Raw genomic sequence first — 12,084 nt, forward strand, 5'->3', positions numbered from 1 at the left:
AGAAGCCACCCTCACCTGTAAATTCTATATATCGTTCCTAGGGTATTCATTTGTTTATTTTGATCAGGTATAGGTAGTACCGTGAATACCAGAGCACTGGGAAGCCACCCTGGCCCACTTATTTTAGGTGGTTTGAGACTTTTTTCCAAGGATACTTAAGAGGGGAAGAATACAGGACCTGAGTACATTTCTAAATTATGGGACATAATTTATAACAGAACATTTAACTTTTCTGTGTTTTCTGAATATTGCATTCTGAAGCCAAATTGTGACTGTTTCTATGTGTCTTCTATGCTCTTTCACAAAATTGTAGCACCTAGTTAGTTTTCTGTTGGATTAAATGCTTTAAGCTTCATACCACTTAATTAACAATATTCTTAACTTTATGTTTTCCAGGGATATCAGTATGAACAACATTACTCAGTTGCCAGAAGATGCATTTAAGAACTTTCCTTTTCTAGAAGAGCTGTAAGTATGACTCTGAGAAATGTGTGTGTATGTCTTTTTCCCCAATTCATTTTGGAAGCTTTTGCTACAGAGAAAGTCTGATGTTTTCTGTTTGGAGACATTCTGATAGCTTAATATCAGTGGGCTTTGTGAGGAGGAAATCATGTTTCTTGGGGGAAATAAACTTGGTTTTCTAAGCAATGTAGTTGCTGAAGATATTTTTGAAAGCCGTAACTAAAAAAATGCTACTTCCATAGGACTTCTTTTTTGCTGCAATTATTATAACTGCAAATGCTGCAGTGACACCAGTTAATTACAGTGTTATTCTGAGATAACAAGGCTGCTGTATAATTGCCATTGTTACCAAGGAGATGCTACATGGGTAACAGAACCACAAAAAATAACACAGGTGTTTCAGGGCCATGAGCAACAATCTCAACAGTGAGCCAGCAGAAAACTGAGGGTAGGTCCCCTTGGACAATTGCAGATGACCTTTGGAAATGGGGTGAAGGCATGAAACACTGTCCAGGTCTCTAAGAGCACCTTTAACTTTAAGAGTGTTTCTGAACTTGTCAGTTGCATCTCACATTTCCAATTTAACAGTTTGCACTGTGGAAATATTTTCTCCTTGTTTCAATCTCCTTTTTGTTGTGCTCTCCACACTTTTTTGAAGTCCATAATCAAAATAGGCACTTTTGAGTTTTAAAAGAATTGGGAACTATATATTATATTTTAAGAATCCCAGTGAAAAAATAAAATCGACTTGAATTAAGTTAATATGGGCTTCTAAAGGCCAAGCTAATGGATTATATAATATATAGAGTTAGGAAGGTGACGGTTTAATACTAAGAACATCAAAGAGATATAGCCCTGAAGGAATCTAAATTCATATTACAGATTGTGTCATACAGCCCAGCTGTTGAGTATTAGATCCAAGTCAGCGAATGTCTTCCATCTTTTAGCTCGGCCACTCCCCTAGAGAATGGGGAACAGGAGTCAAATAAGATATCCAGGTTGTGTACTCTGACAGAATATTGAAATAGTAGTTAAAGATTTAATAAAGTTAAAGAGAAATGTTTCTTCCCACACTAGTTAGTCGAACATAATGCTCCCACCGCAAAAGTTGAACAGAGATTATTTGCCACTTACAAGTCTATGAGCTAGGTCAAATTATTCTCTCTGCTCAATTTCTTTGTCTAAAAGGTGCAGCTAATAATAGTCCCTCCCTCATAGTATTCTAGTGAAGACAGAGTGAATTCATTTATGTTAAATGCTTAGGACAGTACATGAAACAGAATGAATGTTATATAAATGCTTAGGACAGTACATGAAACAGAATGAATGTTATATAAATGCTGACAAATGTTTATTTTACGATTTTCAAAGTGCATAAGAAAAAAAGCAGATGAGTCTATACCAAATGTTATCCTTGGGTAGAAGTACATGTTTTATTTTTGCCTCCTGTGTTTTTTTTTTTTTCTTATAGTGAACACTAATTATTTTGTAATAAAGTTATTTTAATTAAGATTTTTCAATTGAGTTTAAAAGAAGCAAACTATCCATTTGAAGTTTCCACCTCCACCCCCCTTATCAAGCCTTAAGATGCTTTACCTCTTCCTTTTTATTTCACAATACAATTTTAGACTATAGGATTAGTCTCTCTTTACAGAAGTAATTATACGATGGAAGGACATTAACAAATGGTTGTTCAGCCATTGTATAATATAATCACTATGGGATGGGTAATGTACCAGGCCAGCAATGGAGAAGCTCCCCTCATTCTGGGTGGGGCCATTGTGTGAAGACCATCTTCGTTGATGCCTTCAATTGCCAGTTATACTTTAAGGAATTTCGAAATGAAGACCTGGATGTGGAGTCAAACCTGGTTAATCTGCTTAGCGAAGTTCACGTCTTGGATTTCCTAAATTCTCGAATGACCAACCATATGCCAACCTCATGAATTCTGCCAACCAGGACTTTTAATTGGAACCAAATTGAATTTGACTGCTGATTCTTTGTAGCAAGGTCATATTCTCTCCGTATTCTCTTATTATAGTAATGAAACCCGTGAAATCAAGTCCATATACTCTCTCTAAATGTATGGTATTTCAAAAATGAATTCAGTTAGGAGAGCAGAATGTTATTTTTAAAGAATACTTCAAAATAGTCTTTAATAACTTTTACAGTACTGTAGGCATTCAAGGGAATTTATTTTCCACATTAATATAAATACTAAAATAAATATAAAAAGCCTATGCTTTTTCCTTATTAAACAGTGTAGTTGATTTTGACATTCCAAAATGATGCTGCCATGACTATTGTAATATTTCATAAACAGCATAACTGTTTGTCTAGGAGTCATCTGGAAGTCATTTAAGAGTGATCATGAAGCCAAATGCCCTGAGTAGAAATTATTTGCTGAGGGTTTTTCCATGTTAGTTAATGAGGTGTGCTTTACAAGATGTGACTGGGTTTGGCAAAATCTGATGTGGTGAATGTTTGAATGTGATAGAATGCTTGGGGTATTGGGAGAAATCACTTCCCGGGAATACAGAAGAAGTATGTATAGATACTTACACATTTCCTTATTCTTTCAATAAACTCTGAATCCTACTCTATGCCAGGTGGCAGGTGCTGGGAATACAGATACAAGCATGACCCAACTTCAGAGTTGACAGACCCTCTAGAGTTGTGCTGTCCAGCATCATAGCCACTAGCCACAGGTGGCTATTATGTTTAGATTTAAAATAAATAAAATTAAATAAAATGAAAAATTCAGTTCCCTTAGGTGAACTAGCCACATTTCAAGTGCTCATATAGCTGCCTGTGGTTAGTTGCTACTATATTAGACAGTGCAGATGTGGATCATTTCCATCACTGCAGAAAGTCCTACTGGACAACATTGATCTAGAGGGAGAAATGAAACTAACACTTGTTGCATCATAGTGAAGACGTGTGTGCAGGGAGCAGAGGCCTAAAACGGTGTATTTTCTTAAGACTGTAGGATTTGGGATAGTCTTCCACAATAGCTTCTGCTGAGTGTTGAAGGACATGTAAGAATTAACCAAATGAGGTAGTAGTAAGGGTGTTCTAGGAAGAACTTCATAGCATGTGGAAGGCATGGAGATAGAAAATTTCAGAAGTTTTAGGACACATAAAGTTGTGTCTTGTTATGACAAGACTAAAGGGTACATATGGAAAAATGTCAGGAGACGAGGCCAGATAATGAAGGGTCATTTTAAGATAAGAAATTTAGACTTGTCCTGAAGGTGTTTGATTTGATATTTGGGGAGTGATAGGAGTGAGACTAGGGTTTTTGCCCTGAATAACTGGGTGCCATTTGCTGAGACTGGGAACACAGAGAGCTGATCTATTTGGGGCCCAAAGAATTCCATTTGATAAAGATAAGAGTGTAAATAGTATGTGTCTAGAGCTTTACAATGAACAGAAGTCCATTCCCATAACTCTGTAAGGAAAGTCAGTTTCACAAAGGTTGAAGCTGAGCTGACGAGGTTAAGGGCCTTATTGGAGTTCATGAGCCTGGTATGTTGTTTTGCTGGGACTAGAAGTCAGGCCCATAGAGCCCAATTCTTTCTGGAACACCGTGAGTGATATGTGCTGGGACTTGAAGTCAGGCCCCTAGAGCCCAGTGCTTTCTGGAACACTGTGAGTGATATGTATTTGTTCTCAGGAAAATATTCCATCCAACTTTTTCAGTGAAATGTACTTTAGATACTATTGTTGCCAGTTGTTTTGTTTTTACATTTAACCTTCTTTTTTTCTCCTTCTTTTTCCAATCCCGCTTCTTCTGTATATTTAACCTACCTTTTGAAAGTTTTATAGTTCATAAATAGTGTTACCTAGTGATTCCTGCTCTCCCCCAACACCTGTTGGGAATATAGAAACATAAATTGTGGCCCCAAATTCAGTACATGCAAGGTTCTGAAATCTTTGCACTTTACTTTCCTATTCTTTACAATGGAACTTCTCACAGAACTACTGTAAAGGAAATATGGGATAATTTATGTAAAAGTGATCTGTGACCATAAAATGCTATGTCGCCATGAGAAATTTCACTAATCATGTTAAACATTGCAGTCTTCCTTGACATTATTTGGAAGAGAGATGGTTTTGCTTGGGGGTAGAAGTTGGAGTTTCTGTTCACAATGTAAAAGGAAAGCCAGAATTTTAAGAAAACATTCACTTAGCGTTGACAGGCTCTGCTGCCTGATGTGACGTTGTCAGACATGCTTTTGGCTCTCCTTTAGGCTTGTTGGGTATTGGTAGTCACTTGGGGGATGGCTGAAATTTGGAGCTGTGAAAATGATGGAGTTAGAAACAGCGGAAAGGAATATCCAGCTAATTTTCTTTAAGCTGTCACTGAAAAAATTGCTGTGGCTGTTACTTTGATGTGGCAACAGCAGTAGAAGCCATTGCCAGCTTTGGCACTTGGACAGTTATTGTTTAATGCACACTATATGACTAGGATAATTCCAGTCGTTTCAAAACATGATTTGACTTTGGAAGACTCACAATGCTAAAGTGAAACTTAAGTCTCTTCACAAGACCTAAAGTGAAACTTAGGTCTCTGAATACTAATTGAAGATTACCTGTCATTTTGTTTCATCTGTAGGACAGTTAATTCTAAATGGAATTACTACTTTACCGAAGGGGACTAGTAAATAATTTAAACAGAAAGGTTTAAAATCAAATAAAAACACGAGTGGGTCAAATTAAATAGTTTTAAATAATTGAATTACATATTTATACACACACACATAACATATGTCAAACACAGCTATTCAATTCATATATGTAATTCAATCCATGATAATAACATATACAAAACATTTAAAACATTCTGCACACACATCTATATAATATTCTGTATCAAGGTAATTTCAGACTTTCAGAATATTGTAAGCATAATTTTTCATATACCCTTCACTCCGATTTCCCAAATGTTAACTTTCTCTCTCTCTTTCTCTCCACACACATACAAAATATATGTACATTTTTTTCTGAACCATTTGAGAGTAAGTTTTAGATAAATCTTTAAATATTGCAGTGTGTAGTCCAGAAACACAAGGATATTCTCTTGAATAACTGTCAAACTCAGAAAACTAGCTTTGATATATGTTATCATCTGATCTACAGATCTTATTCAAATTTCAACAGCTGTCCCACTGATATCCTTTAGAGAAAAAGAAAAAAAATTCTGGTCCAGGATATTATCCAGAATAATAAATTATATCTGGTTCCTGTGTTTTAATAATTCATTTTAAATTTCTAAAACTATGTTTTTATAGTCTTTACCTAAGTTAATGCTAAAAACTTAATTATGTGCTAAAAATATATTCTACTGCCTTTAATACTCATGAGACCCCTATGAGGAGTTTATTATTACTTTTTTACAGACGATGACACAGAGGCTTTAGAGAGGTGGAAAACCTAACTGTGCTCATAGATAAAAGCACAGCCAGGAATTGAATCTATGTTCATCTGATTCAAGTCATTGCTCTTAATTTCTAAGCTATAATGTTGCCTCAAAAGGCACAGAATTGGAGGGGAGCTAAAGGGACCATCCAGTCACTATTACCTGCAACTCTAAGTAGGTCAACATCTAACTGTCAAGGGGGATCAGCTACCCAATATTTCCTGTAGTAAGTTTACTGAACAAATTTGTGAACAAGGAGTTCTTCCTAGAATAAAATTTCCATATCTAGCCATACCATTTTACAGATGGGAATATCAAGAGCCAATAGTAGATAAGTGGCTTGTCCAAAGTAACACAGTTAGTATGTAACTGAGCCAGAATTAGACCTCACAGAGTTCAATGTCATCTCTTCTATATCTTACCAATTTTTATATCTCTGAGATACGTAGTCTCAAATAGTCTTCCTGGGTTGTTCAGAGCTGTAGAAAGTAGCTATTGTTCTCTTCTAATACAAGGAATTCCCTTTGGTTCCAAACTAAAGTTTGACTCACTTAAAGTTTACTCCCTTGATGCAGCCTTCTCAGATAAGCTCTCTTGACTGCAGTAATTTCCCAGAAAAGGCAAAATAGTTCCTCAGTTGCTCTGGTGATGTTTCACAGTTAAAAATATTAACTTCTTTGGAAGCATTCTCTTGTTCCACTTTGCAGCCCTCTGGTAGGATGACTTGGTAGCAAAGATCACCGCCCTTACTGTTGGGAAGCACATACAGAAGTCATAGAGGAGTGTTACTTATCTTACTCAAGCCATTCCCTATAGTGTGTCATTGGGGGAGCTCTCAGAGTAGAGATTAAGGGTGAAAACAAAGAAATCATAAGGGAGCTTGTACTAATACGCTGTATAGGCCCTTCTAGAAAACATTGTTTTGTTTTATTTTAACTCATAAAACTCTGTGAGCTATCATTATTCCCATTTTGCTGATTGGCAGCCGAAGCTTTTCATCAGAGAGGTTAACTAACTGACCCAAGTTTACATAGCTCATTATAAGCTGGGTGTCAATCCCAGATCTGCCTATGCCCTGTGGAGAGGGTGAGGAAGGACTTGCTAGACAATGTAGAATAAATTCAACAAACTTTTGTTGGCTGAACCACTATGTTCAGTGCTGGATCAAATAGGATTCTTGCTTTCAAGGGAGAGGGATGGTATACTCGTTATGGGAGTTCAAATTGGAAGGAAAATTACTTCTAACAAGAAGGAACGATGATATTTCTGGAGAGCCTTGAGGGGATAGGAGGAGTTATTCAAGAGGACATGTACAAAGACCTGCAGAGGAGCATGAGCAAAGATGGGGACACAGACTGGGATAGGTGGTAAAAATGGTTGGTTTGGTTGCAATTTTGAATTATTGAAAGGAAGTTATGGCAAAGATACACAGAGCTTGGGGCTAGACTAAGGACATTTTGGCAGACTTATAGAGTTTAAACTCCTGAGTGACTCTTGAAGTTTTTTTGAGCTAGGGAATGATTTGTTCAGATATGACCTTCAATAAATGTAGTCTCATAGCAGAGAGTTTGAAATTGAGAGAGTTCAGGGAGAAATGAAAATGCCAGTGGCAATCGTCTAGGTGAGAATTATGAGAATCCAAATTAGGGCAGATGGGAGGCAGGGAGAGGGAGGAGGGCACCTATTCAAAAGATGTTACAGAAATAGAATCAAGAGAATGTCTTGGCTGGGATGATAGGGGTAACATCATTCACAGTGAATTTTAAGATTACCAGGAGTCTGGTGGTGCTTTGACAAAAATTAGCAATAATGCAGAAAGAGAAATTTTTTTAGAAGAGAAGATAATCAAATGCTGTTTTTAACATACATGTGGAGTTCAGGTGGGATATGGGTGGAGGCATCTGGAAATTCAGGAGTGGAGTCTAGGATAGAGATTAAAGGGCATAGATTATAGAATAGTGTATCGTGGGTATAGATTCGGGAGTCTTTTATTTTGAGGTCATTACTGGAAACATTAGACTGAAAGAGCTTGCCAAGGGAGAGAGGGTAGAAGAAAAGGGAAGAAGGCCAAAGACAACTCCTTGGGAAACACTTGAATCAGGGTGTGGGAAGAAGACCAAGTGCCAGAGAAGCAGGAGAACTGGGGCAGAACTCTGCCCCAGGAGCTGCGGGAGAAGAGGTTTTTCACAAAGAAATGAGAGATCAACACTGACATGCTGGAGAAAGATGCCCATGACTAGATAGTGAGAAAGGGCCTTGACTTCTTTAAGTATTTTTGGAATCATTTCAGTAAGTTGTTGAAAGTGACTTTGGGTAAAGAAGCTCATCAAGAAACAGGCATTTGGGGACTGCTAATAGGTGGTTTTTGGAGAGTGGTTAAAGCTTAGAAGTTGTACTGCATTTGACTGGACTCTATTGGGTTTAAGAGACAGAAACCCAGCTGAGGCATAATAGAGGATTTATTGTTGCATGTAGATAGAACTAGACAGTCCAGAAGTGGAGTTGGCTTCATATGTTACTGGATCTCGAGGCTTAAAAGCTGCAAGAGTTTTCTCATGCTTTCCATTTCTTAGCTTCAGTTGTCTCTACTTTTGTGTTTTGGCTTCATTCTTTCCTGTTGCAAATAGCCTGTCTCCATAGAGTGGGAAATACACCTTTCAGTACATTGTTGCATCTAGGCACCCAAAATAAATATCTAAAAGTGTTCCTCACTGCAAAACTCCTAGGGGGATCCTGATTGGCCAGACTGACCTTGTATGCCTGTCCTTGCACCATCACTGTGTTTGGGATGGTATGGTGTAACCTGGGTTTTGGACTCATCCTAATAGGACTGCTTAGAGTTGAGAATTCCCCAAAGGAAGCAGAAGAAAAGAGAAAGGAAGACCTGCTGGGCAGAAAGAAACCATAGTTATTCACAGGCCACTAGGATCTAGGGACTAGGCATACTGTGTTTAATTGGGCCATTTGTTTAATTGGGCCAGTCTGAAATGAACAAAGTATTATTGAAGAATTGTAAGGCCTCCGTTGGGCTTAGGTAATATAAATTTGTAGTGAAACCAACTAGATCTTTAATTTTGTCCCATAGTGCTTAGCAGCCCAGGAATGAAGGTGATGAAAGATGTGATGGACTTAAAATTTGGATTTGATAAATCAGGACTTCATAGGGGACTAGTGGAAATCAAGCAGGAGAATCAAGTGGTTCAGTATTAGTGTTTGGCATGGGGTTCCAAAAGTGTAGAGAGGCAAATGAAACCACAGTTTGCTGGTTCATTTATTTATTTTAATCAATACTGACTATTATTTGGCTAAATATAGTACTGACTGTAAGTAAATGAAAATGTATTTGATTTTCTACTAGCAGGATTCAATTTTCCAGCAAGAAAATAGGCTAAGTCATTTCTTTCACACATTGACCACTCTTAGTCAAGCCATGCTTATTCAATACAATAGGTATGTGCTTTAGTAGGACCTTTGACTTAGAATTTGTCTGTCATTTTCCCCTGTTAACTACCTGTTAGTTTGGACTATATGCATACTTGAAAGATGATCATTTTAGAGATGCTAGAATATTTGTATCACAGATACATTCAGCTTTTTAAAAAAAATCATAGTTATAAAAATGCTTAATAAAAACTGGACTTTTAAAAAACAATTACAAAAATAAGTGGATACTGTTTTTTAAATCTTGAAGATATATCATATTTGAAAGATATGGAGCCATTATCCTACCATGGAGAGATAACTATGGTTAATATTTTGTACATCCTTCCAAACTTTTCTCTGAGTATATGTATACAATTTCCTTTTAAAAATAGACTCCTACTATATTTACCACTTATAGTATATCTGCCTTATTATAATTTTACATATTAATACATCTAGTTTTTACTGTCATTTAATAAATGCATAGTGCTTTATCATTTGGATGATTCACATTTTATGTAACAAGTCTCTTGCTTTGTGGTGTTGTTATGAACAGCAGTTTTAGAAACTTTCTGTTTTTTTGAGACAGGGTCTCACTCTACCAGGCTGGAGTGCAGTGCAGCTCACTGCAACCTTGACCTCGCGGGCTCAAGAGATCCTCCCACCTCAGCTTCCTGAGTAGCTGGCACATGCCACCATGCCCAGCTAATTTTTGTATTTTTTGTAAAGATGGGGTTGCCCTGGCTGGTCTCTAACTCCTGGGTTCAAGCAATCCTCCTGCCTTGGCCTCCCAAAGTGTTGGGACTACAGGCATGAGCCATTGCACCCAGCTGCGAAACATTCTTATCCTATCTAGTCTTTGTTTATTGGATGTACTGTCTTTAATTGTGCTGCTTTTATTACAGTGTGGTTTGCCAAATTTAGCTCTTTTCCTAAATTCTTATATTACAATTAGATTTAACTGTTTATAAGGGAAAACTCCAAGTAACAGTGTCTTTAAACACATCAGGCTTTATTTTATTTACCTGAATATGAAATCTGCAGCCTGGTGACCTGGAGCTACTGTGATGCGTCACAAAGTTAGCAGAGATGTAGGCCCTGACATTCTGCTCTGTAGTTGTTTGTGTATTCGCTTCCATGTCAAGATCACTAGACGACTATGTACTGGAGCTGCAGCCATTAAAACCCTATCCTCAGCAGTAGATAGGATGAAGTAGGGAATAAAGAGGGGCATAGTTCCCAGTAGCCAGCTTCCTTTAAGAAGGCATCTTAGGCCGGGTGCGGTGGCTCACGCTTGTAATCCCAGCACTTTGGGAGGCCGAGGCGGGTGGATCACGAGGTCAGGAGATCGAGACCACGGTGAAACCCCGTCTCTACTAAAAATACAAAAAATTAGCCGGGCGTGGTGGCGGGCGCCTGTAGTCCCAGCTACTCAGAGAGGCTGAGGCAGGAGAATGGCATGAACCCGGGAGGCGGAGCTTGCAGTGAACCGAGATTGTGCCACTGCACTCCAGCCTGGGTGACAGAGCGAGACTCTGTCTCAAAAAAAAAAAAAAAAAAAAAAAGGCATCTTAAGCATACCACTTAGAACTTAGTCACATGGCCAAACGGCAGGGGATGCTGGGAAACAGGACCTTTGAGCTGGGTATATCGTTGTCTGGACTAAAATCAGCATTCTATTACTAGGTAAGAAAAGAAGAGTAGTTATCATTTAGGCAGTTAAGGTGCTTTTGGCAGCAAGTGACAAAACTCAATTAAAAGTAACTTAAACAGTAAGGAAGTGTATTAGCTTACATGACAAGGTAGTAGAACTATTCCAGGGCTGATTCATGGAGTTGCTCAGCCACATCGTCAAGAACCCAGGGTATCTCCTACTTTCTAGTGTGCTCTTCCCCGGGAGGGGCTGTACCATCCTGTTATCACTCCACATAGAATATTCAGACAGGAAAGCACTTACAAGGAGAAAAGGGTCATCCTTCTAATGCGTTCTCATTTAGGAGTAGAGCTGTCTTTCTCAGAAATCCCTAGTAGACTTCCTCTCACTTCATTAACCGGAGCTGGGGTCACAGGTCTATCCCTAAACCAATTACCGGAATGGGACCAGCAGGAAGGGTTAAGGCCAGTTGGTATTTACTCATGGAGCTGAGTCATGTGGACAAGAGGATATTTGAACAAATATAGGCTCTGCCAGGAAGGCGTGAATGGGTGTTAGGTAGGCAACCAACAGGGTCTGCCAGAGTAGCTCTCTATATTCACATTTTACCCATTTTTATAAAGCCATTTTGAGCTCTTTCTGCCATATGAAGCCTTCTCTGATCTTCCTTTTCCAAGCCCCTCTTTCACTCTCTCTACTTCTCACCACTTAGCAGCGTATTGCATGCCTTGTTATTTTGTGCTTCAAGTGTGTCAGTGTGTACTTATCTCCTCAACTCTATTGACTTTTCTCTAAGGAAGGGCAGGGAGGGCCTGTTGTCACACTTCTATATGACCTTGGTGACAGTTACCACATTCTTGAACTTGAAATTGAGGGAGGGGTTAAGACAAAGGATTTCTTCTCATTTTGAATTGATGTAAGAAACCTTATCAGTCTATATAAAAAATGGAATTCCATTGAAGTTTGTGATTAATGAACTGTCCTTATTTAAAAGAAATGAAACGAGAAATGTCCTGGGAAAACTCAGTACCTCCTTTGCCATACCTAGGGAACTTGGCCTGTAGTAAAAACTCAATAAATATTTGTTGGTTGACATTAGCTGCATTTTTTTTTTAAAGCTGGA

General features: G+C 38.2%; 1 protein-coding gene across 3 annotated transcripts in view; it reads left to right on the top strand.

The window, feature by feature from the left end:
• Nucleotides 1-12,084, top strand: part of LGR4 (leucine rich repeat containing G protein-coupled receptor 4) — a 110,264-nt gene that overhangs the window by 61,047 nt on the left and 37,133 nt on the right. For 2 of the 3 annotated variants that reach the window (XM_055282075.2, XM_055282078.2), the window contains exon 2: nucleotides 397-468. The exons of the other annotated variant lie outside the window; for it this stretch is intronic. In XM_055282075.2, the coding sequence (XP_055138050.1) occupies nucleotides 397-468 (72 nt within the window). The remainder of the gene's footprint in view (nucleotides 1-396; nucleotides 469-12,084) is intronic. 3 annotated transcript variants of the gene reach the window in all.

Source organism: Symphalangus syndactylus, chromosome 6 (assembly GCF_028878055.3).
Source record: "Symphalangus syndactylus isolate Jambi chromosome 6, NHGRI_mSymSyn1-v2.1_pri, whole genome shotgun sequence".
NCBI lineage: Eukaryota > Metazoa > Chordata > Mammalia > Primates > Hylobatidae > Symphalangus > Symphalangus syndactylus.